Here is a 27,382-nt window from a genome sequence, read left to right as displayed (position 1 = left end):
CTACACGCACACACTTGCACTGTGTCACTATAAGCACATGAACGTGTGTGCTCTTCTCTCTACGTTAATTGACTTAAATAAGGAATCGTCATCAATATAAATTATATAATTATTATAGTACACATATATTTTTCTCTAACAACGAATATAATTCACATTTTGATATGTATGAGTTGCAACACTTCGTTATATTATTTATAATATTTTTCACTACAAAATAATACAGCTTAATTCATTTTTACATCGACTATTAAACATACATCTATTGCTTTTATGCATTTATTACTACACGATAATATTTATTCATTAAATATATATCAGTTTGCGCTTACGTCGTCATTAGTAAGAGTTAAAGAAATCGTTCGTTTCTAGTGTCGTATGAAATATGTGACATTTACAAAATGGTTTGTTTATATAGGAAGATACGGATGATGTAGGTATTTCGTTTCGATCGTCTTGAGCATAACATTCTAGTCGTTATTTGGAAAAATACTGAAGTTAACTGTTCCACACTTCGATGTAACGATCTTACCGAATTTATTTAAATGAAAAAATAAGAAATATAGTAAAATTTTCGGAAAATATAATCCCGCTATGTCGCGAGCCCACTGTGGCAGCGTGGCTTGAAGACCGACAAAGAACTTAAAGTTTACTTATCGTCTCAGAAAGCCGTTTGCTTGCCGAAGGGTTGCACGGGGGGAGGGGCACTGGAACTGCCGAACAGCGGCGTGGGCCCGTCGTTGGGGTCGTCCAGGTCGTCGTCATCCGGCTCCAGCGCGGGGTTGATGCGGCCGCACTTCTCGTCCGGCCCCACCAGCGTGGACGCGGCGCCGTACAGCCGCCCCGGCACGCCGCCCAGCACCGACATCTGCTCGCCGGCCTCGGACGGCTCGTCAACACGACGTATATCCTCGGGGATGTTCACAACACAGTTGAAGTAGTCCGACTCCGGACTCAGGTAGCCGCCGTTGAACAGGAATCTGCAACAAACGATACCTGACACTCCACTCTACTCAGACAAAAGCTCGTGAAATGATATGTGATGTCCGCAACGAATGGCGTATTGATATTATTCGATAGGAAATGTAATACATTCTGTAGTAGATTGCTTCCTAATTTTTTGAAAGTCAAGCAATCAAACATGAATCTGAGCTCGTGTTGTGCCGATAAATGTATTAAAATCACACGTAACAAATACAGATATACATGTTATGTACGAAGAGCTTTACAAGTTACTTTGTTTTATTTAATTCCGAAATACGAGAGATCACACTGATAAGCAATATCGAAAATATTGTATTGAAGTTGTCGCTTAAAGCTAACCCACACCCTGTAACCCAACTAATTTATATCGCTTAAACTTCGAAAACTAAATCTATCAACTTTACGAAATGTAAGGACAAGCCAATAAGCAATAAAACTATTTATGTTCAGAGGAAGCTGTAAATTAATATAGATAATGAGTACCTACACTGCAACAGTAACGTCTATTACAAATATCTATAAATTACATTAACAAACTCTTGAGTTTTATTGCAATTCCCTTCATTAAATTCAGCATATTCTCATTCGTTAATTGAACAAACTTTCAAATAAGATTCAATTATTAGCTATTTACACTACGTAATGGCTTTAAATGTCATACTCAATTAATGAATCATTTATCGTAGTAAAGTCACCAGCCCAATTTCTATAATTCCAAAAAACATTACATCATCGAGATAAGCGTGTTCCAAATAAGTAGACAATGCAGTAATGTGGTGCAGTTCATACAAGTCGTGATACACAATCACTTTCCCGTCATTACCGATGATTGTGAGCGTCCGTCTGTACGTCACGACTCCCAGCTCATGTACCCAACTGTCGATGGACATTTGGTGATATACCTTCCCTGTGTCGAATGGATATGGATTCGATTTGAAAGCACTGTTACATGATATCTACCGATTTCAGTTGATATGAACCGAACCCATATCACTGTTTAACATGAAACATAAGGAATCCAATACCAACGATTACCCTTACTTATAATAGATACAAATGATGTTTGTCTATAGCCTAGTGATTAGCTAGTATGTAGTTAATAAAGCTTCCTATATCCCTTCTGCAAAACAGAAAGAACGACTAAACGTCATAAGACTAAACCAGTAAATATTCGAGTACCCATAAACCTACAAACCCTAATAGCTAACAAACAAACTGAACACTCAAATAACATAACTGTCCAAAGTGATAATTATATTATTTCGAAATATTCCTCTGTATGGAAGTTTTAACACCACTGTTATGACACACGTTATGTAATTCTTTTCATTGTAATTATAATCTGTGAATGAATAGATTCCAATAGCTTTAATGACACCGCTATTTGGGTGGCCGGTGATTTAAAGAATTATACTAATTAGTTTTTATAGCACACTTCAAGCATGAATCAAATTGACTTTATGGGAAACTAAACTAACAAAGACAGCTTTCGAATAAAAGCTCTTTTTCTGACTAAGACTATCATCTTTTCACGTAATAGAAATACATGTTATAATCCAAAGACAATTTACCAATGCTTGTAATTTAACCAAACCATAAATTACCCAGCTATTGATTATTTGGTATTACTCAAAATATCCAATTATTTATTAAAAGCACTCTAGTTAATTATTACCAGCAGTACGTCTAAAGTTACTGTAAGATAGCAGATCCCACAATATTGGCCTCATTACTGCGACCCTCTTATTCCCTGAATACGTAATTCAGAAGGCCTGAGCTGGCCTTAATACGGGCCACTCATATGACGGCTCATCCAGACGTATGTAATATGTGACGGATGACAGACTCAAGAGTACTTTATGACCAAGACAAGTTTAAGATGAGGAAGAATATAGATTTTCAGATGAAAATTAAGAAAGAAGGAAAATATTCACAGCTGACTATTTTTTTACTCAGATTGACATATTCTAAGGCAAACAAATTATTGAATTGAAAAGGTAGGGATTGTTCGCAATTTGCGTTGATTTTCGTGTTGTTTCGACACTAATGAGACGTTTTCTTGGATGTCTAAAATATTATTCAAATAAATATTTTAAATACACTACAGTAAAGAGCAACTTCAAGAGGTAAAGTGTTCAAACTACGTAAATAATTTATGCCCTTCAAAAGCTCTGACCCACTTCGACGAACATTTGATAACTTCTCAAACACTTTGAGGCAACGCTTTCTTGGACATAAAGTCTTTATTCGTTAATAATTTACTTGACGAACCCTCTATAATAAACTTGTTTGATTTTTGTCAGGAATATTATCTCACAAGAGCATATTTAAGTATTTATATCGGTTATGTCAATACAGATTTATCCCGTCCATTCCCGTATAAATTGGAACTGAGTTAACGTTTCGGACCAGAATATTAAACACGGGATGGAAGTTATATCCGTGCCAGGCATTATTCTCTCGTTTTATCTCGAACGAGAATAACCTGTATCAATAAAATATAAGCTACATCTAAGATAACCGCTATAGCTATCTGTATTGTGTGAATACGAAGTAGGTATCGATCTCTAGTACCCAATGGTAAAAAAACAAAGTTTTTTTGTGCAATATGCAGGTAATCCGTTTTCAAAGAAGAAACATGAACATCATTTATGAAATACGCCACAAATGCAGTAACATCTTCCTATTGGAAAATATAATTCCATAAAGTGTGTGTCTGTTAGAATATTACTTATGTCGGCAACTTCACCTCCTTCATACAATACTCGAGGTACAACAAATTGAATCACTCAATTTGAACGAACGCGAACGATCGCTTTTACGATATTACGTCAATAACATGATGAATCTGAGCGTGGAAATTGAACAATGGTTAACAGAAAACGAACAGTTTTCAGATTACTTATTCGTTTATCTAATAAGGTAAGAGCTTTTAAACAAACTTGATTTTCAGAGACGTTGGAAGTTGGAACCCTGTGGCCTAAAGAGCAATTATGTTTAAACTAACTATGTCAATAAACCTGACTTGTCAGACAAGTCAGAGAATAAACCTGAAAGTTCCAGAAATAAATAAGGGTATACTCACACGGACAGCCACGATATGAACGCCAGCGTGAACAGCGACATGGTCATCGCCATGGTCCTGAAGGGGAACAGTTGCACCTCATTCTCGGCGTCCCACCCCGGGTAGTGTATCAACGCCGGCAGGCCGAGGAGTTTCTCCCCCCCGGACAGGCGCACCAGCAGCGCCACGATGTACGCCGCCAGCGAGCCGTACGTGTTGCAGTGCTTCTTGAAGTGCACCACCATCAGCAGTTGCGGGAACAGGATCACGTACACCAGGTCTGAACACATTGACCTGAGGAGCATTTGAGTGTTAAAAAGGTGCTTTTTCATTAAGGCTTTTTAAGTATCTTTCGAATTTCAATAACCTATTTGTTAAATTGCTTCCTTGACGTTGGAATTTGGCATTACTTGCAAAGTAATCGATAAATAATTTCTTCACGCTCAGTATGTCGTAAAACAAGCAGTCTTCCATAAATTAAGAATAAACAAGAACTTTCAGAAGGCATAAGATGTAGATACCTATATAGATGAGCTAAGGCAACATTAGCAAAACGACACACTTGAGCAATATTTGTCACCTGTGTAATATCAGAAGCTGCATCATAGAATTACCTAAACGAGGAGTAAGATGGCGTCATTAACAAAAACCGACGCATCGTCGCGATGACATTAATATCGACGACAGTTTAATGTGCGCAAATCATTCCGTATATTCACTTAATGCTGTACCTAAGCCCTAAATGTTTTAAGTTAGGCCCATTGGCCATTGAGCAACTTTACGTTCCTTTCGACGCACACCACCCGCGAGGGTAATTAGAGCGTCGGCCCTGGCATCATCACGACCCATAGATTGCGCATCGCGGGTTTATGATACCATCGAGTGATGAATCGATGCTTGGAACCGCCACAGCATATAAATTAAAGCTAATAGGTGTTCCAATATAAATCGTGCGCTAATATAAATTGGTGCAGTATTGTGTAATCTGTTTAATTGGGCAGGATAATTGTTTTCTGAAATGGAGACAATAGGTAACGAAATATTGTCTTTTATCGTCTTCGCGGTTTGTTATTTTCTTTACTATGGCTTCGTTTACTAAAGCACAATAGTGTAAAGCGGCACAGAGACCTTGTATAAACCGTTCTTTATCCATAAAACAGGAAAAAGAAAATAAAGCCACGATCACTGCGCCAATTTTCCGTGTCTTTGAATGCGGTTAGAAATAAAGTCCGGTTACCGTAAAATTAAAAGTAAATGAGATTTTTTATTTCCATTTATGTTCTGCTTTATTCGAACGCTTAACCTGAATCCCTATTATTGAAGCTTACTTCGAATTTACGAATTATTGATAAAAAGTAGGAGCACAAGTAAAATTGAAAGAAACAATTTGAAGCTCATAAAAAATTTACTTAATAGGGACTTGGATAGACAAGCGTAAATTAAGTGTTCTAAAACAATATTGAGGTCAACATTGTATACAACCTCATTTCTCGCTACAAAACCGAAGCTTGCAAACTTCATTTCCCTCAGCTCAGGACTGCTAAGCCTTTAGCACATAAAATTCATAACAACAGTTTGACGATAAAGCTATTTGAAAAACAAACAAGTTCTTTCTCCGCCCGAGGCGAAGTAAAATTAGTTGGGCTTAAATTTTCAATCCCCTACGCCGCACCTCTGCAGACTACGGGATCCAATTTCGATGCAGGTGTGAGCAGAGAGCTCAATCGACCGTGCCCCTTGAACCCTCCGGAAATACCTGTAGGGGTGTAGGGGCAAGTGGGGCGAAGTGGGGTGAACAGGGCTGTACCGAGCGCGAATACAATTACGAATATTCCGTCTGCATTCGAGCCGAGGAAATCTTTTTCAAACTATCGATTTTCCTATTTATAGCGCTGCTAGGCTTAGTTCGAATAGTGGTTGAGCTGCTCTAGTATCTGTTTCGTTGATTCAGTATTTTGGTTTCTCTTCATTAATTCCTATACGGTAACCTATTTTCAACATAGTCACTGATGTATATTTACATTAATAACTTTCTGTTACATACAATAAAGGTCTTTCAATTAACATATTGTGTTCAAATTGGGCTAGTACTTTTCGAACAATTGCGCCTTATCAGTAAATTGTTGATAAAACCCTTTTGTTTTACCTTACCAATATTAAAGTTACAATGAGCCTCAATAATTGAAATCTTAACTTTCGTGTTATCTGTATCAGACAGAATTAATTACCAAAATTAATTTAAAGTGCAAACTATATTTTTAGGCTCGGCCACCCCTACGGGCGATGGGGTGATGGGGGTGTTTGCTCGTAGTAGTGAGGATTAAGTTTCAATTAGCACTCGCTCACAGATGTAACCGCTCAGTAGACTGAAAATCGCAAACATTCCTGGTCTTTGCTTTGTCTTCTCACTACAAAGATTTAATTGGAATCTGAAACGCTTATTTGAACTGGGAATGTGTTTGAAGTTTGAGGGCATTGTTTTACTTATTGGATTAGGTGGATTAGAACTCCTAATATTTAACATTTACATTACCTAATCGTGTAAAATGTGTCCCGACATATGTAGGTATAACTTATTAATCTAATATTATTAGTCGTAGCAAATGGAAACGGTTTATCTTACATTACATTATACAATATTGTACTTCGAAATAGATTTTAGATTTGTGCCAAAGCTACTCTGATGTAACCTAGTATTTAGTAGATAGATAAGGTAGGTTCGTAGGTTCTGAAGTATCTAGAGGTGTGAACCAAATATGTAGGCTTATATCTCGAAGGTCCGTTGCATCAACGCCTGCCCAGCGCAAAAATAATACCACCATCATGCAAGCATTACCCTATTAGTATAATGGTCGATTATTATATATTTTCGGTATCGGCCATTAGCTCCTCGGCGAGTGGCAATGGCCTGATCATGGTAATCGCTGTGTGCAACGCCATCGTCCTATGGTAACTGTGAACTGTTCGTATGTTCGTCTGTGTCCTTACAACACTCATCGTGTGTACGTAGTTTTACATACCTACGTAGTGAGGATAAAAGCAGTAAATCACACTGAGTTAATTTAGTCAACTGCACAGCTATTAACGATTGGAAGAAGAAGTTAACATTTTACTAGCAACTCACCGCGCAAGAGTATAAATTATTTGTACTTACAATGGATCCCTCACACCTATAGGTGGAATACATAAAGTACTTATGTATGTAGCTACTAGCTAGTCTTTGTGAAAACCACGAAAAAAACATTAATTAGTCAGAGTTGAGCACATCACGAACAGACAGACAGACGAATCGGAACAGTAAGCCGAACCAGTGAACATGCGTAGTTCATGAACTAGGTACAATATAGTGCGTACACTCATATGATTGCGGCGGCGGCCGTGGGGCGCGAGCAGCGATCATTGATTGCGACACACTGCTAATGACAAATAAATGTTTTCTGTGTACCCTTAGCTATGGCACTTGAGACATTGACACTAAATGTTTCTATAGCCAAGTACCCTGCAGTACCGCTTCAAGTATTTACACCAAAGTCCTATATCTATTCCTATCATTACCATCTTCGTCTTCCTCTCTTTATCCCAGTTTTATTTGGGATCGGCGCAGCATGTCTTCTCCTTTCATACTCTTCTGTATGTCGACTTTTCACAAGTAACGTTATTTCTAATTCTAACCATATCAAAATACATACATCTATTCCTATGTAAGTATTAAAACGAATAATCTCTGCAAGTCCTAGACGCATATTACAAATTCTTACACATTTAGAATATCCCTTAATTTAGAATAATAGCTAAGTTATGTTTAATATGTGAATACCATAGCCATCGGGAAACCATAGGCAAAAGTTATTCCGTAATTAAAATGAATGTTTCTTGTTCTCTCAGAAACTTTACCGAGTTTGTTGTGGAAGTCCGCCATGGTTTCTAACAAATTAAAACAGGGGTGGATAAGTAGATCGCATCGCATGGGGAAATACCAAAATCTCATATTATATGTACGTCATAGTATATTTTGTTAATGATTTAGTATCCCAATATTAATACAAATTAATTCTAGCTAGTAACAAAACGATGTATTCTACAATTGCCTGGTTCGTGATTTAACTACTCTTCGCACTAATATTTATAAGTCATGTATCTCCACTACAGTACCTACTAATTATCCTAATGAGCAGTCCACACTTCATATTCATAACAACAAAATATAATAACTTTAAGAAGGTAAGGACCATTACCGAACCCTCGGAACTTGTAGAATATTTATGACGCACAAAAATAGTGAAAGCTTTTGAATATTTGAGCGAGCATGCTCTTGTGATAACAAAAGGTACATAAAGCGATATTTGCCGGAGGATCAAGTGGCGAACACTCGGCGATGTCGAGAGGGTCATGCGAAGAGGGCAGGTTGCGTGAGGGATGCAAATCGAGGACTTGGTTAGAAAAGAGGTGTCTTTTATAATGAGGGGTAAGATTTAATAGGAAGCAAGTTATGAAAACTAATGATAATATATAGATAATTGTAATTAAAAAATATCATAATATTTGAAAACCCAACAACTAAAAGGGCTTAAATAGAACCATAGTCTTAGCATCACAAGCGCCTTACATACGCGTCATAGCAATTGGTTTGAAGTGTTACATGATGCTATTCATGCGACGTCAGTGATCCATCCATTTATTAATTTATCTCAAACAAAAGACAATATACATCTACTTGGGCCAGCTAGTTTCCTTCGATAACAGGCAAGAGAAAGAAATCGATCGCCGCATCGAGAACGCCTGGAAGAGCTACTGGTCCATGAAGCACTACATGAAAGGGGACCTACCCCTTTCACTCAAACGAAAGTTAGTCGACATGTGTATCTTGCCCGTCCTAACCTATGGTGCGCAAACCTGGTCCCTCACCGAGTGTCAGAAGTCCAGGCTCAAGGTTTGCCAAAGAGCGATGGAACGTAGCCTTTTAGGTATTAGACGAACTGATCGTGTACGAAATACCGACATACGTTCCAAAACGGGAGTCGCTGATGTGGGCCGAAAGTCGGCAATATTAAAGTGGAACTGGGCCGGACACGTCAGCCGAATGCATCCGGAAAGATGGGCCACTATCGTCGCTCAGTGGACACCTCAGGATGGACACCGCAGGCGGGGTAGGCCCCGGAAGAGATGGCGTGACGACCTTGACGCCTATTGTCGAGACTGGTGGGCTCGGTCGAAAGATCGAGAAGTGTGGAAGCAAGATGGGGAGGCCTTTGCCCAGCAGTGAGACAGTATGGGCTAAAAAATAATAATAAAAAAAAAGACAATATACATATAACCATTCTTGACAGACTTCTTCTTCCAAGTAAAAACACATAGGAAGTGGTGAAGGGTTGGCATTTTGAAGGCTGTCTTTTGTTTGACGTTCAAAAAGTTCTGTTTTGCAGTCAACTTTGGATAGATGATTTTGAATTTGTGTTTGAGATGGCTAAATATAACAGTAGGTACTCACCAGAGTCCGTAGATGGAGGGTATGGTGAGCGCCATGAGCGTGGCGAGCGCGCCCACGATGAGGATGGACACGCGCATCACCCAGATGATCTCCATCTCCGACGCGTTCGCGCGGAAGATCAGCTTGTACACGTTCCTGAGGGAGAGGAGCTGGTCAAGTTCTTCATAGCACAGTATTCATGGAGGAATCATAGAGGATTCTTCATCTTTGAGAGAGGTACTTCGTAGTAGGATAACATGATGCTGATGAATGTAATTACCAAACAATTATAAAATAATCCTAATAAAAGTCCTTAAAAAATCAGAGGAAGGTACATCATTATAAAACTGACCTGGCAAACATAGAGCTAGCACTGAGCACACTGGAGTCTGCCGAAGACATGACGGCAGCTGACACGGCTCCCAGCCCGAAGAACGAGACGAAGTCGGGCGTGAGATGCTGCAGCACCAGCGGGAGGATCATGGAGGTCTGGTCAGAGGTCAGCTCGCCTTCAGGCGTCAGGTCGCCGCGATAGTCCGTCTCGTTCCACGCTACGTTGTGGATGAGAAAATGGTATGAGTTTTTTGTCAAGGAATTTTCGAATTATGTAGAAATAACGTAGGTACGGTTTTAGGACTTAAAATAAATGATAATAATTGAGCTTGATTATATGTTATGAGTTATGTGCAGAAACTATGTTATTTAAAATTTCGAGTTGTTCAGCTATAAGTATCAGAAGATTCAAATAATGACGTACAGGCTAGAAAGTTCAGAAAATTCTGTACTTTAGCTCTAATATTTGTAAAATCCTGTGCCTACATACATTATTATATCTTGGGAGTGACTTACCAGTGCCCTTGGCGATGGCTCCGATGAGCACGGGCGGGATGGCCATGAAGATGCAGCCGATGGCAGCCACGTACGACAGGATCTGCGCGCGCCCCGCAGTCTTACTGCTCAGCACGCGTTGGAAGTACACCTGGTTATAGGCATAGCATTCTTGAATGACCCAATAGCTAGGACAGCTCTATAATGTATCCAGCTTAAAGCGTTAGATCGATTACTGGGCAAGGTATTTAGTTACAGGGAAGGAATATGTGATAAAGATGGCGGTGGAGGATCCCCTTAGCTTATTGTGAACTTAGAGAGTAAAAATAATCAACGATATTTTCTCCAATGAATAAGTCAGTGCGTACCTGCCACGGGATCCCTCCAAACACGAGCAGCAAGCCATAGTCGACATAGAACCAGTAGTACTCCGGATCCACGTGCCCTATCCAGTCCACCTCCATAGAGCTGAGCGGCTTCACGTGCTCGTTAGCCCATGCGAACGGAATGCACATCCATAGACCTAGGAAAGAAAGGATCTTGACATTTGTGGTTCTTAAAACTACTATTAATACCTATCCCTCTGGACACCTTTCAGACGTAGTCGGTTAGCCCCACGATAAACTATTTGTTAGCTTGTGTTACGAGGGCTAACATAATTGATTAACTGTACTTATATAGTTACAAGAAAAGATCTTGAAATTCGATTATCTTGAAACGGGTTAACTTTTGTCCAGTGTATGCCATGGTCTTTGTCCGTATTGACCTATACTATCACCTCCTGAAAGGATGCGGTCTACTTACCAGTAACCCTGTATAATTACAAATAGAAACATATAAATACACTCATTGTTGATCGTACCGGGGTTCGAACCTGGCATTATCAGTTCGTCAGCCCGGCAATAGTTGCCGGACCATTGCGCCAACGAGATCGTTATAACTATTACTAACTACTGTTCTGATTATGTATTATCTTAGCAATTGAAGGACTTACCTATGAAGATGCAGAATAGCTGTATGACATCGGTGTAGGCGACGGAGTAGAGGCCGCCGAACAGCGTGTAGAACACCGCCACGCACGCCGAGAATATCACCGACGTCTTCTGATCCATGTCGATGATCACCGCTAGTGTTGCTCCTAAACATTGTCATGCCGTTTAGAGGCAAACCCTTACAACTTTTCAGGCTAGTAAATATGGTATATGTATATGGGGAGTGTATAAGAAAGTATATAAGCAGAGTACCTACATCATCTGCCGTGCCTTTTCCCAACTATGTTGGGGTTGGCTTCCAGTCTAAACAGATGCAGCTGAGTACCAGTGCTTTTCAAGGAGCGACTGCCCTATCAACCTAGTACCCAGGCAACCCAATACTACATTGAGGGAGTATACGATGGGCACATGCTTATATTTATATTTTGCTTCTTTTCAATAAGTATAATTTATTTTTTTGGCTACACAACAAAATTATGAAAGGTTCAGTTCAGTAACAAATCCACCACTTTTTTCACTACTGAAATTTCAACCCCTCGGAAATTAAACACTTGTACGCACTGATTGTGAGGGGACAAATATTCATCGTCCTTCATACAATATTCATGTAATTTATTAATAAACATACATACATAAGTGCTAGTTAGAAATGTTGTATGAAACAAAGGGATTCATAAAAATAAATTCGTATCAAACAACTTTATGAATAAATGAATGTTAAGTCCCTTTTTAAAAACATTGTAATTAGTAAAAACGGTATGGACATAAATAAAACTGTGAAACTTTAGTCTTTTGTTAACAAACGGAAATTTTAATCATGTCTCTGAAATATTATTTGGCTAAATTTTACATTTGAAACAAAAACAAAATTTGAAAACAACTAACAACAAAATAACCTTTGATATATTTCCAAAATTATTAAATATGTACCTGAAAGTTAGGGTTTTATTCTTAAAAATATCCTGAGGCAATTTTATAAGCCTGTAGGTACTTGGAAAGCTATATCTTAAATTAGTCTAATTATTTCCCCCGGCATGGCCGCACGCCATTAGGAGCATTACTTGAATTGTTTACGAGTCTTTCGAGTCGCTACAATTAACTCAACTATTAAGAAATTAAACACTCATAAATTCTGCATGCTTGAGTAAATTGTTCTGTACATATTTTTGTACTTATAAAAAAGTACTTTTCTTAAGTAGTAAAGCAACGTTTGGCGTGGTCTATCCGTGGATGGGTGACCATCTTGTCACAACGAGTTCTTTTGTGTTTCAGAAGCACGATAAACTGTAAGGCAGTCATTACAGATAGCCCCCGGGTAACAGGGTTGAGGAGGTCAGATAGACAGTCGGTCTAAGTAAAACACTGGTACTTACTCATTTGCTTAAAAATATTCTCGAAAGTACTTTTCTTCTTTGTATATTGAAGACTGAAGATACCTCTCAAAAACAGCTTAATAAATGATGACAATATAATATATCCAAGCATTATAAAACCATTTGAGAGCTCAAATCCGGCTCTTCCAAAAATAAAAGCCTCGTTCCGTAGGGACGGGCGCGAGAGCCCGACCTCCCTCGAGTCATATTGATCCAGCACGAGTTACCGAACTGACAAATGCCACACCGATATTAACATATTATACCTAGTTATGTAAATAAGACTTTGATACTTTCATAATGTGTGTTATAAGCAAGATAGATAAGACGTTTGTTAATATGTACTGAAAGACTGTTATTGTAGTTAGTGAATTCTAGCACAACTACAAACGACTCAAATAAACTGAACCAACTTTTAATCAACTGAACACAACCACACTTAAACAAATTATTTATTAAAGTCTGAAACGAAAACTAAAGCCATCTAAACTTTAAGAAAATAATCGAGAAAGACAAAGTTTGTCTTTAAAATGTAGTCTTAACTACAGGCTAAGTTAAATTAACTTGGGTTTGCTCGGCAAGGAAGTTGATGATCCGGTAACAATTGAGCGGTTAGCTAAATAACGTTAAGTGGTGTAAGAACGCTGTAAGTCAATTACAGAGCTCAGGCCGTTATCCGATTACTGAGGGAGCTGAACAAACCGCCATGCTATTTACTTAACCGTTGCTGTAATGTCATGACCTAAGTTTCTATACATTTTTTTAAACTTTGGTAGCTTTTTTAGTGTGCCACAGTCGCACCACAACTAATATTGAGGTAAGTAACTAAATAGTTACTACCGCGCATTGAGGATATTTTTGCAGAATTTCCCAAATTCTTCTAAAGAACATATGTTCGTAACAGACGTCTATACCTACATATAAGAATTTTAAATTAAAGATCTGAACAGATTTCTGCGTCTACGTCACAGCTGACGTCATCATCCTGCGCCTGACGTATGTCCCTCCTGTATGTGTACTCAGCGCGGGAACCACGCCAGCTGCATGAGTGTTCGTCGTTTATAAGCACGCATATTGATTCTAATCGCGACCTTCGCCGATGCACCCTGTTATTGCCTCCAAAATCAATGTTTCGTAGTTGTTGTAATTTTTCTTCGTTAACTTTTATATGTTTAAGACCTTTCCAGAATGAATGGGGGATTGTCGTACATATAATCAACTGTATGATAAAAATAAGACTACATAGGCAAAGAAGAACTTGAAGTGAATGTTCTCTTATCTATCTAGAGAAGAAAACCCTTTGTAATATGAGCTTATTTCTATCCTTATCTGATACACGATACATAATTTCAAGACACACTAGAGTTCCCTTCAAAGCTTCGGAGTTCTTAACAGGCGAATTTGATATGTGTCTGTAATAAGGCCAGCCTTAAGCGCGGTCACCGTCGTTAACGCACTAATTAACTTGTTAAATCTAATGGTGCAAAGATAACAGGGACATTCCTATTATCTTTGGCTTGTAAAGATAACGGCTCATTCAAGTTTTTAGACTATTGCTGAAATATAAGCTTTTTATTTATTATTAAGCTACCAGCTCGACGTTTGATGGGTAATACATTGAGAAGATAAACAACCATTTTTTCCCGAGATAATCATATCAATCATGTCTGTATACACACTGATCCTTCAGGGAATACAGGCGCAGGAAATCCAAATAGAAGATATATGTTCTACGTTATACGACACTCAATTTACCACAGACACTAGCAGAAATTAATCGTCAGTTTATGCCAAAAGGCAAAACTGTCAGTTTCCTCGTCCAAAGCAAACGACGTGAATACTTCGCTCGCTTTTAATTGGCTCCCAACTTGTAGGGAGGACAGTTCACGCGCGCCGCCTTGTCAAAGTCACAGCCTCGGGTTGGTTGACGCTCTGACAAAACAGCTCGCTTGACAAACGACTACGTTCAAAGGCCTGGGTTCAGGACATCGTTTGATATTGTTGACCTATATTGGAGAAGAATAATGTTTTCAGGGAAGCGAAGCCTTTGTGTCCGACTTAAATGTTATTTCTTGCTTTTAAACTGTGAACTACCTTTTGTTTCGTGTTGCTTTTACACCTATTTGAAGAATACTCTCCAGTTTGCTACGACTTCGTAAATCGTCGTTTTATATTTGAAGAACCGACTCATCGTTTACGTCAACATCATATGAAATTGCGATTCGAAAATAAATACGTGAATGATAAACCTGTCATTGCGCAAATAACGAAGCCTTCCCAGACAGACTTCAGCAATAAACGATATGTCCCCGAGTAGAGCAGTATGGACATAATAGGCGACAAAATGTCGTACCTAGGTACCCAATATACCAGGCATACATAATAGATGACTCGAGGGGCGACCGCCGTCCGACAGACAGCGCCGGGGACAATCCACTACCTCCGTGTATAACAGCCCACCGATTTATACTTGTGTAGCTGACTTCTGATAAAGGATGCTGTATTTTGGGAACAGATTGAAACATGCGGGAATTTACCGCATTTTCACACCAGCTGATTTTCCGTTCGGTTTTTCTGAGCGGCTTAAGGTGCAAACAGCAAAGAAAGAAAGCTGCTGTTTGCATGCTATGTGTTGCTAGTATGCTCTCCATTCTGCTACGCGCGACACTTAAACTCTGCCAGTGTGAAAGCAATTTTACACTGTATTTATTGTGTGGTATTACTTTTACAGTGATTGCGTAAATAATTGGATATTACAAGACTTAAATAGAGTGATGAGCACATAATCACACAGTATTAGCACAGAGAAAGCTAAACCAATATAATTTAGAAACTAATTTACTGTATATGTATGTACTCATGATATTATGCCTGCTTCATTAGACAATCCTATTTGAAGTTACAGCGTATATAATCCGCATAATACATAATGTATAACAAGTACATACGGCGTGTCACATCACATCGCACGCTATAAAATATTACCGCGGGTCTGCCGCACATAATAATGTGCTATTTTTGTACCTGTCAGGCGGGGAATATTCAAGTAGCTGTCTGATGTAGGCAAATGTTGAAATATTGGGACTGCCAAATGGAAACGTAGAAGTTACAGCTCGTGAAAACCCGGCATTGTCATTTCAATTATTCTTAAATTAGACATGTAACTTTCAATTTACCTGAAAGTTAGTTAAAAAGAGTAATTGCAGGTATATTAAATGATAATGGAAATTTAAATTAGATTACAGCGATGAATAATTGTTTCACCATAAATACTCAAACGACCGTTTAAAAATCAGTTTAGCTATTAATCGATTTAATAAGAGGGCCGCTACGACGCGTTAATAATTAGGTAACCGCCCGCCCTCCGACACGGAGGACATGGGGGTGTCCTCCCAAACACGTACACCTACAGGTAAAGCCTATATAAACCCATCTTGTTATTATTTATATTATATAGACATATTCAATTTCAGCAACGTAAGGATTTCACAGAATCATTTACAATACCTAAAGGTAGAATTCAAATGCTGCTAATTATTGTTATTCAAATATGTATCACGTATAATATACTTATTGAATATATTAATTCCTGATTTAAGTCTTTGGAAACAAAGCTTTATGCACTGTAGTTAGAAATCTACTATGTACAGAAAGAATGAAACACGCAATGCCGTCATTTGTATGAAAATAGACAAATATTACAGGGTATTATAAAACATAAGTATGAAGTATTTGGAAAATAATCATGAAAAGTTTGAACTTTGACTCCCATCATTATGATCGGAACTAAATTGAATTAGCAGTTTCTATCACACTCATAGGCAAAGATTGATTTACACGATGTTTTTAAATAGCAGATGATATCCCTTTACTAGTTAGGTAATAAAGACGACGATCGACGGTCGCTCGCCAGTGTTGAGTTACCAAGAGAGTCTACCAACGCGTGAAAACCGCGGAAAACAGCTAGCAATGTTCTCGACATGAGCCTATTTAATTCAATTAACTAAACAGTAATTCACAATAAACCATTAACCGCCATTAAATATTGAATGAGACTAGGTAATGTTCAGTGGAGGCGGGCTATAAGTTATTCAGTAGACAAGCCCTCTCCGCAACCGTTCAATATCTACATAGTTTACTAATCAAACGGTATCTGCCCTCTGCCTACAAACACAATATTATACTTGTTTTTATACCTCGAAGATATGTACAACACGAAGCCTGTAGACACACGAAACGGTAATGTGTTCCAGGTAAAGGGTTTTTCTTGGTTTTTTTCCATCGATAAACTAAACCTTTATGTAGGTACTAAGAATTTCGTACCAGTCAGCACGTTCTTACGTGCGTGTCACAAATATTGCGAATATTAAGTTTTTTTTTCAGGGATCTGACTTATGTAACCATTTATTTTCGATTTTTCTTTGAATATGTTCTTAATTAGTAAACCTCGCCATTGATTTCGGTAAGTCCCATCAAGCCTCGACGAAGTTTGAATGGGCTTTATTCATATATAATCCGCGCAGATAGAGAATAGATTTATAAATGGCGGCGGGTACTCATGGTACGATTGGCAAAACAAGTTCTCAAACATCGATTTTTATTGACTTTGTTATAAGTTTATGATTATTTTTATATATTATTAATTAATAATAGTAGAAATAATGACAAAAATATTAATTAAATAAATAAGGAGCAAGGGTACATTAATATCACTAGATTTTTAAATTTGTCTTTATTAATTGTGAATTACATAAATACCACTTCACATACATACACAAAGTTTTATAAACCGCTTGGTCCAGCAGTATCCTGGTCATCTGAACCCATAATTGGTTCAATTCCCTCCATCAATTCATTATTATCCTCCATGGACTGGTCACTTTCACAGTCCTGGTCTTCGTAATCGTCACTTTCATCTTCGCTGTCGCTGTTCATACCAACACTGATAATAAAGTCTTCTATTTCACTCTCCTACCTACATCGCGATTCCAGTATTCTTCTTCGACTTTTTTATGTGGTTTATTTGTTTCTTCCAGTCGTCTCGCGTAATTGAAGCTATGGCCTCTTTGTGAACTCCTCAATTTTATTTTCGTGTTGCTCCACATTTTTATCTGCGACCCGTTGTTTTATTAAATTCCAGACATGTTCTATCGGGTTCAGGTCGCAGTTGTAAGGAGGAGTCTGAGGACTTCATGGCCATGTTCACGGAGAAGTTCGTCCACCAAATATTTTTCTCTGGGCGATGCTTTTTAGCTGCATGAGCAGCTCTGCTTTTGTCCAATCTTCTTCAAATGAGACATTGTGCTCCTGCATCCATATCTTTATGTCCGCTTTGCGGGTTGCAGTCGTTGGCGCTTTATCCACCTGCATACTGTGGTAGGATGCATTATCCATGACGAGAATGGAGTTTTCAGGCAGATTTGGTATTAGTTTTTCTTTTAAATATTTCGTAAAATTATTACCATCCATCTCGTCATGGTAGTCACCTTTTTGCTTTAGCTTTAAATAATAATCCTGCACCCTCCACAAACCCATCCTCTGAGCCGGCATGAACCATCACCCACCTTTGTCCGGGACTATCATTTTGCGAACGCCTTTATCGGTGGATGACTGCCAGCACTTGCTGACAGTATAATGGGCATGGATCCACGACTCATCCATATATACTACTTTCTTTTTTTCCACACCCATGGCATCATTTTGTCGGATGCGGCGTAAATATTTAACTCGCCACGCTTTTATGTTTTCTCGTTCTATGAGCACCATTCGGTTCTGGCGGCATTTTTTAAATTGAAATCCGAGCTTTTCTTTTAAAATCTTTCTTAATGTAGTTTTGGAGCCTTTATAGTTTAAATCAGCTCTTGCTGACGCCAGAATCTTGTTCAGCGTAGGTACCTCCTTTCGAACGTCGTATATTGAGGCAACAATATTTCTAATGGCACAAATATCGAAGCTGCCCATGGGGACACGCGTATTATTTTTGCCTTTTCTGCCCTTATTCGGCGTACGGATCTTGGTGTTGGTTTGTTCTGCAAGTTTTCCTGGAATAAGAGTAAAATATTACTATTACTGTCAGTTATCGTTATAGAGCTGATTTGAATTTAGAACATCGTGTACAAGACTCCATTTGTGACAATCTTGATAAGACTTTTTAAACAAATACATAATTATAAAACAAATAAACTACTGCTTAAAATAATGATTCATCTAATTAAGTACCTAACTTTTATTATTGTTTTTAGATCGATTATTAACCTTATATTATTTTTAAACTGAGTTATTGAATAAATCAATTTTAATAGGTACTTCTTTTTAATTTGATACGAATATGCGCACGCCATTTTCATTCTTTGCATTTAGTAGGTAATTTTGTCTATGAGGTGGGATGAAATTATTATTTTTCTTGTTTTAGATCGATTTTAAAAATTAAGATTTTAGATTGATTACATTTTAAAACCGAGCTTTTAAATAGGTGCATTCCTCGCTATCGCTCAGGATTCTAATTTTTTAGAATCTTAGAATCCTTCGCTTGCTCGGTCAACAAAATTGAGCACGCGATTAAAAAGCAACTTTGCACTCTTGTATAACAAATAACTATATCTATCTATCTTGGTCACGCCCATAAAGCAACTGCGTAAAATAATGTGTAAGTACCATGTAATTACCTTCTTTCTTTATTCTCGATATAGTAGCCGTCGATAAATTAGTCGCCATCGCTGCGCGTGCGGCGCTGTACTTTAATGGATGATAACGCTCCAAGTTCTTCTCGTCGTCAAAGTATTTTATCACGTTGTAAACAATCTGACGTGCATCACTGTGAAGAATCTTGCCACGTTTTCGTGAAGCCATTGTCAATCAATCACAAAATGTCAACGTTCGTAACAAAAACTTAACAAAAATAAATAACAATCAAACGTAACGCAAACAAATAACAATGAAACTCAACAAAAACAACAAAACGGAACGAATTTAACGATAACTCGGAGTGCGTCAAGTAGCGTGCAAAGCGAATCCTGACTGATTATTTTTTTGTAGCGCGTACTACACTGTGTGAGTATAGACAGCGATAAAGAGTGAGCGAGAACGCATGCGAGCGGACGCCATTTTCAGATCTATTCTCTATCTGCGCGGGTTATACCTAACTTTTGCTACTCTACTATGAATGGCAAGCAATTCTGAAAGGCAATTCTGTAGAAGCCCACAATACATGAACTTGTTACGTTGAAGCAAGTACAACATTCACCACAATTTCACTGAACATTGGTGGCAGTTTGGCTGAATCTTACAAATTGTCAAGAAACGTAACTTACGTTATATGTGTGTGTAAATACATACTGCTGTATGTATGTATGTGTGATAGCATTAGTGTAACAAGTTGGAAGCAAGTAATTACTTAGAGGTAATAACTTTCCGCGTCATCATAGCCGCGGCTTTGCTGTTATTTTTATTATTACAGCTTCGTTTTGATAAGACGTTAATGTCCATCGTCATAAAAAATAAACATCATTACTGAGAACATTAGAAACCTTTAAAAATATTTACTTAGCTTTTCATGAAAATGTCTTTGAACACAGATATATTTTTAGCACATAGCTGAAAATCTAGATGTAGGTACTAGGTAGCTAGGAACAGTGAATGTCAAAGGTTCGCCACCCGGGTCCACGAGCGCGCCTCACTCACCTGACAATTTGATTAAACCATTCCCGCCCACGCGACAATTTATTTAGCGGGATTTTTATTTTTTCCAGCAAACAACGTGACAGTTCTTTTTTGTTTCTATATAAATGTCGGCAAAAAGTACTGTGTATTTCTAGACACATGACAATCATGAAGACATGGTTATGTTCTTTCTGGGTTTCTCTTGAGCTTATTATACGACTGCTGTCCGTATATGAAAAGGAAATAGAATTCTTCTAAAGAAAACCTACGAGGTTATTTATCTTTAATATTAACCAAGTATTTTTATCTTTTTATTCCTTTACCTTACTCTTATTGACTTAATATTTACGTCAAATTAACTGGGAGTCATTAGACTGCGAACTTTTGTCACGTGAGCAAAAGTTGCACATAATCATATAGGAGAAAGATCACAGACTAAAGTAGGTACTTACCCAGTGCAGCCAGGATGCCAGCAGCCCAGAAGACCTCCCCGCAGAGTGCGGGCAGGAAAAGCAGCCCCCCCATGCGGCCTCCGAACGAGTCCTGCAGCGGGTCCAGCATCGTCACGTAGCCCTGCTTGCGCATCGGGTTCGCGAAGAATATGCCACCTGATGAAGAACTGACTCTTCAATAACTGTACGTGATCGGTAGTTGTTGCTTCAGCTTTCGTGTGGAAAGTAGCCTAGAAGGTAGGTTGTGTTTCATGACCTGGCACTAATTTGTGAGTTGACATTTAGAATTATTTTTACCTCGAAAAGACTTATATTTTCCATTGTATTGTGTGGTAATTTGGGAAGTCAATATTCCAGGGTTTTAAGCGCAGATTTTGGAAGCTGATTGATCTGTTAATTCCTATAAAAATACTGTCATACAGAAGAGATTTAAAGCATTGTAGTTGATATTATTTTTCCTTCATTCATTTAAGTTTCGGATTCTTGTTGCCTAACCATAGTTACTGTTATCGTGTCCTTAATAATGTCTAGGTACTCGGAAAATTATTCGTTTCGAGCACCGATATAAACTTAATCAATATTTCTGAAAACTAATACACAACGAAGAGGAAAACCCATCATTGATGACAGGACTTGAAATAGAGTACATTTTGAATAGTGCACGTGTTGGGTACGTTGGTACACCAACGTGCCCAAATGTTGACTAGACGGATTTACGTTCATAAATCGCAACAAAACTTGCCAAACAGTTTGATAGATGGTGCCTGATGCTGAAGCGTCAAGCTTTACCAAAGCTATCAGTACAGGTGAAATCCAGCTATGAAGAGCATTCAATCTACTATCTCCCCAGGGCACTAGTGACAGCCGATGATGGCTGTGTTATGTTGGCCATGGATAGCATATAATTTAACTTTCTATAAAACTTGCAGCTATTTGAACAAAGATGTCAATACTGTATAGTTTAGTTAATAAAGATGTGTTATATGAGTTTGGACGGCTATGTATTCTGTGTTTATTGGTTGTATTTCCTTAAAGTTAGTAGTAAGTTATATGGTCTATAGGTCTTACCGAAGACGAGCGAGAGCGCGTACCCGAAGGGCGCTTGGCACCAGACCAGACCTGATGTGTAGATGGCCTCCGCCGTGCCGTTGATGTAGCCGCCGCCCACCCATGTCGCTGTAACAAACATCTTAAATCAGTATGCTAGCTATGATACATACGAGTATACACCCCAATTAACCTTATGTAGTTTAGAACTTTTGGCGTTATAATGTTCGATAACACTTCTAGCATGTTTGATTAAGACTTGGTTGGAAGGACCTACACTAGACTTCAATTCTCAGTTTGAAATCTGTCTTAAAATGTAAGCTTAGTTAAAGGATTACCGTTTTTCTAATACATTTCATTGCCTTGTTTGCCTATAATAAGATTAGTAATTTCAATAATGAACTCGATGTGTTAGTGGTAACCTCGTCTTACATCAGATAGAACAGTTTGCACCTTCACCTATACATGTAACCCAGTAACCTACTGACCCTGTGGAATAAGGGTACACTTGCAGTGAGGCGTATAATCTCAACTCTGCTCATGTGCAGAAGATACGCAACGATGCATGGCCTGTCTTTCTATGCTCCGCCATTCTGCAGGGAATTGAGAATCCATTCCATATCATTTGGATGAATAAGTCGTATTTAGATGTTCGGTTTAAGACGGAAAAACATGCTGTATCTACAGATATTTTATAGAACATATTTTTTCCTACCATGTTTATTGCAAATTAATGATTTGATTTGACGACTTGGATTACAATCTGCTCGTGGCTCGTGGGTACCATTTATGTGGGTTCATTGCTTCATTTATTTTTACATATATGTCTATTATTTTACTATAAAACTGAAGACCCTTTATTAAGTAATTAGAGTGCTTCTCCTGATATTTTGGTAGTAAAAGGGTGCTCTTATGAGATCAAATCATCCTCATAAGTTACTAAAATAACTGTAACTGTGTTTTATTATGAAATCGAATAGCATTGACTATGTTGTTATTGTGTCAATAACTTGATACAGCACTTGACAATCATTATTGAGGAAACCCACTTCAGCCAGTACACGTAATGAATGTACTCAAAACAAAAGAAAATATCGACACAACAATTGTATGAAACGCATGAATTGGTACTGTATTTCAATAGTTATACGGATTAAATTACATTGACAGCTATGTCAATTGAAATTTTCACAGTAAATTGATATAAGTTAAAACAAAAACTGAACTTAGTGTCATGGAGTTAAGGCTGTTTTTCAAATAGTAGCATTTCATTATATTTAAGTGGCCAATACTTACGGACAAGTACGGGTAAAGCCAAACTGTTACAATATTAGAAAATAGAATCATTGAATTTTTTGTACCATCAACCTGCCTGCTAATACAACTAATTTTAATGAACGAATTTTCATAGTGTTATGGTTTGTCACTGCTGGAATAACAACAGAAACAGGCCTCCTCTCACATGGAAGGAGGAAGGATTGAGCGTTAATCAAGAAGGAGTGTTATACTTAATTAATATAATTAGGTACCTTATTATGATGATCACTATGTTAATTGGCTTAGATTTTATGTAAAAAGTTTTATGTAGGTAAATCTATGATTAAAATACATAAGAAACTGTACGATGTAACTACTTGCATTCTAAAATTAGGTTGGTACCTACTGCACGTTTTTGACGTCGTTTTAAGTAATCGTTAATCAATTACTTTCCCAAATATTCAGTACAGTTTATAAACAATAGTAAAATTTTCAGTTTTATCAAAACTAAAAGTATTTCAATTTATTTACTTTAAAGAAAATCTGGAAAATGGCGCGCGCATCAATAATACTTTTTCGTCCCATTCACCGTTCTCTGTGGCACAGGCAATACCATATGATACAGCCTCGGTGTAGTGATCCAAATTAATAAATGCGCCAACAATGGATTTGTTTTTCATTGTCCGTAGATTCGATACTTTTTTCGGTGTGTTTTTTTAGGGAGAAACAAACCGACATTTCCATGACGTTTGAGAAAAAGTTATTCGGTCTTTTGTGCCCTGTTCTAATTATTAATCTGAAGAGAAAATTAAATTAGAATCAAAAGTCTGCACAGTTATAAAAAATATAAATAAATTCTTGCCTGCATGCCACGTTTCATGGCAGATACTTAGCTCAAAAAATATACCTCGGTAGCTAATACATATCTTTTCAATATGTTCTGTAATAAGGAAAAATTTGGTAAATGATGAATTTTAGGTTTAAAATCTACTTCTTTCCTAATTACCTGTATATGGAACAAAGTCTTTATCATAAGTGATATATTCCGAGTACTTACTAGATAATACGTAAGTACTCAACGTGTAATTCCCTATTTCAAGTGTCGAGGAGAAAATTTCTATTTATTGATAGCTACAGGAAAACTCGAACACGTGTTTTCCCACACTTTAGTCAATATAATAATTAGCTAATTTCTATAAGTATAACACTTTGCCATTTTCTATAAGTGGAGTAAATAACGAGCAGCAGACAGGTGCTCGCTGTAAACATTGTTTGAATGAAATATGTCTTTCTGCCTACGGTTTACTATTCATATTTTTTTTATATCTAGAGGTACATTACAATTTCTAGTCCCTACTACTTAGTATCTATTTAAGAATTATTAATTAAGGCAATTAACGCCTGTCTTATGTAGATGTTGTCTTGCATTACAAAACTTCGCCAGTAATGTCTGTTTCTTACCAGTCATAGTGAATATCCCGACGAAGAGTCCGATGGAGCGTCCTGCCAGCATGACCTCCTCCTCCGAGTCATTGCCCGCTGGCTTCTTGCGCCCCGCCCAGATGCCCACGGCCAGGATCAGCACGTAGAACAGGATGATGGAGATCACGCCCGCTATGTTGATCATCTTGCTTGATTAGCTTTCCTCCCTGCAACAATGAAGCTAAGCTTAAGCGATGAATGTGAAATCAGTGGCATTAGGTCTTCTGAAGTGGAATGGTCCTAGGCCATACTATATAAGCTTCCTAAAGGAACTTCTTCCCAAACCCGAATTAAAAGTCTAGCCTTTTTCCCATCTAAGTTGTGGTGGGCTTCCAGTCTAACCCGATGCAGCTAAGTTTCAGTGTGCCACATGAAGCAACTGCCTATCTGACCTTCTTAACCCGGTTACCCGGGCAACCAATATCTTTTTTAAGACTGGTTGTCAGACTTTCTAGCTTCTGAGTTCTTTGGCAGTCAGTACGACTGAACTGAGAACTTATGATCGATTGATCTGCGCGACATTGACTTAGCCACAAGCTCTTAAATAGGTATCATAATAATATGATATTCCGGTATGTAAGCAGTGTTGTAACACTCTTCAGCCGTTATATTGTGATTGAGGAAGGACACAAAGTTAGTTTGGTGAGCAATACCTCCGTCAGCAGTACTGTGGTGTAAGTTACGATATAATTGGATCACATAAAATCCGTGTGCGAGGCAGATCCCTACGGATTTACTTTATCCTTCGTTCGTAAAGCACTTCTAAATTGGCTTCAAGCTGTCAACGGATGTTTTACGATAAATACTAGGTTCCGTCCGCTGTTTTACCTGCGCATCAACTACTTCATGGATAAAAAGTAGTTAGAAGCAGACAAATGGCCTACAGATTTTTTGAAATCGTAACATCGTAGTTCCTGAGATAAGCCCGTTCAAGCAAGCGAACTCTTCAGCTTGAGTACAGATTTAAAAAGAACGGTTGTTCAGGTCAGTCAGATATTTTTGAAGAAATGGACTCAGAACCACTTTTATAATAATTTAAAACTTTGGAAAATAAGTCATTCTAATAAAATTGCTGGGCAGGTAGAGCAAAAATGCCATTGGGCGCTTAATGGCAAAGTCACTCATACGATTTAAATGAACTAGACTACTAGCCGGGTGCGGGAAGTAGTTCCCTTAGGATGCGGGTGAACACGGGGGACAGCTAGTAGCCTATATGTTATTATTATATTATATTGTTTGCTATTGCGTCAAAGGGTACCTAACATACATACATCCATATTCTACGTATAAACTTTCGCGTTTACTAAATAATATTATTAGTAGGGAAAAGGCTAGAAGATTTTTGTAAAATAGTTTAGCTTGACAATAAATATAATTTATTCAAACCCATAGTAAATTACTCCAATTTGGTCGTTTCCCCCATCGTAAAGTTTTTCCAAAATGAAATTTTGGACAAAATTTAATAATAACTAATAACTAATGGTGTTAGGAGGTACACAGACCGCTACTTATATATTAATTACTACTTATGATTCAGAATGAAATGTGACGATTACCAAGGTTAAATCTTAAACTACAGTGGTTTAAAAGTTAAAATGAGCAACCATTTAAAACACTGACGAGTTTGAACTATTGGTGAACTATTTGTCGCTTACTGGCAGTAAGATGAAGTTAGTTTGAACAGGCACGACAGTAGGAACTCAAGTGTACACGGTCATTATGTCACTGGCAGGTGACTGCTGACAGCGGGTCAAGGATACTGTGTTCAGCTGTTCAGCAGTCAGTTCCTGCATGAACAGTTTGAAGACGAGAAGTACAAACAATTATCTAATACTTTGTTGCCAAATAGTTTATGACGATTGAAAGTAAACTTATATAAAAGTCAAACAGTAATACTCACTTTCCTGTCAATAAAACTAGATGTGAGGGTCCGGAGCGCCGTCACTCAGCCAGCATGAGGCCACAGCACGTACAGTAAGTATCACTACACACAACACTGTCCCCTCACTAGTCCGAGGTGTTACTGCTCAGCCTCGGAGGGCAACTGTCGCCCCATCGGAGGGAGGTTTTCTGCGAAGGGCTATTCCTGGTCCTGAAGCTTAGCCCGCACATGGGTGCTCGCCGGACATGAATACACGTGGTGTGGCCTTACGTGAGGGGTGGCCGCATCCTCGCAGGGCTGTTCACGTGCTCCGGACCTGACAGGAGCGGAGGAGCTGTGCCGAGGCGCGGCGCGACGCGATCGATGCCTCTGACGTCACCGCGCCCGCGTCGCGCGCATGTGCTCAGATAGCGCCGACCTTTCAACCGCGCGACCGAGCCCCGCAGCGTCCGTGCATTGCTCTTCCACTGCTACGGAACCAGCCCGCTACCCTATGTACTAAGCAATGTATCAGTCTTCGGAAAATGTCTCGCAACTATATAAAATAAGGGGTGGTAACGTAACGGACCGGTACCGACGTACACCCATTGACAAATTGATTGATGTGTAGAATTTGTAATGGTGTCCGGAGGGCTTTAAGGTCTCATAATGGCTTGTCAAGCCTAGACTGGTGAACCCTACTCACTCATGCCAAAGAGCAGGATACCTATAGGCAGATTCACGGATTGAAGAATCATAGATAATACCTTCTATTAAAATAGTATCTTTAAATGTAATTGCAACTGCAATGTTAAGAAATAATGTCACACTACTAGTTGTGTGGCGTGGACGTCGTATGGCACGCGTAGACCTATCGTAGCGCGCGTAGACCTCTCGTAGCGCGCGTAGACCTCTC

The 27,382-nt window shown here is 38.4% G+C and overlaps 1 protein-coding gene across 1 annotated transcript; it reads right to left on the bottom strand.

Annotated features, from left to right (window-relative positions):
* Window positions 1-413: 413 nt before the first annotated feature.
* LOC110378264 (high-affinity choline transporter 1) lies at window positions 414-26,858 on the bottom strand. The gene is made up of 11 exons (XM_021337453.3): window positions 26,506-26,858; window positions 24,585-24,772; window positions 21,888-21,995; window positions 20,820-20,975; window positions 11,338-11,481; window positions 10,712-10,866; window positions 10,365-10,494; window positions 9,868-10,066; window positions 9,537-9,671; window positions 4,070-4,342; window positions 414-980 (listed from the first exon to the last, which is right to left on the bottom strand). The coding sequence occupies exons 2-11, from the start codon at window positions 24,748-24,750 to the stop codon at window positions 662-664; spliced, it is 1,785 nt and encodes a 594-aa protein (XP_021193128.1). The 5' UTR covers window positions 24,751-24,772; window positions 26,506-26,858; the 3' UTR covers window positions 414-661.
* Between the last annotated feature and the right edge of the window lie 524 nt (window positions 26,859-27,382).

Source organism: Helicoverpa armigera, chromosome 14 (genome assembly GCF_030705265.1).
Source record: "Helicoverpa armigera isolate CAAS_96S chromosome 14, ASM3070526v1, whole genome shotgun sequence".
Lineage (NCBI taxonomy): Eukaryota > Metazoa > Arthropoda > Insecta > Lepidoptera > Noctuidae > Helicoverpa > Helicoverpa armigera.
This window is presented reverse-complemented; position numbering and strand designations above follow the sequence as displayed.

Coding starts and splice junctions, on each gene's coding strand:
- LOC110378264 (XM_021337453.3), bottom strand. CDS start 24,750: ATGATCAACATAGCGGGCGTGATCTCCATCATCCTGTTCTACGTGCTG. Junction 21,996..24,584: donor CGGGATATTCACTATGACTG/GTAAGAAACAGA, acceptor TGTTTGTTACAG/CGACATGGGTGGGCGGCGGC. Junction 981..4,069: donor TTCATATCGTGGCTGTCCGT/GTGAGTATACCC, acceptor CGTTTGTTGCAG/ATTCCTGTTCAACGGCGGCT.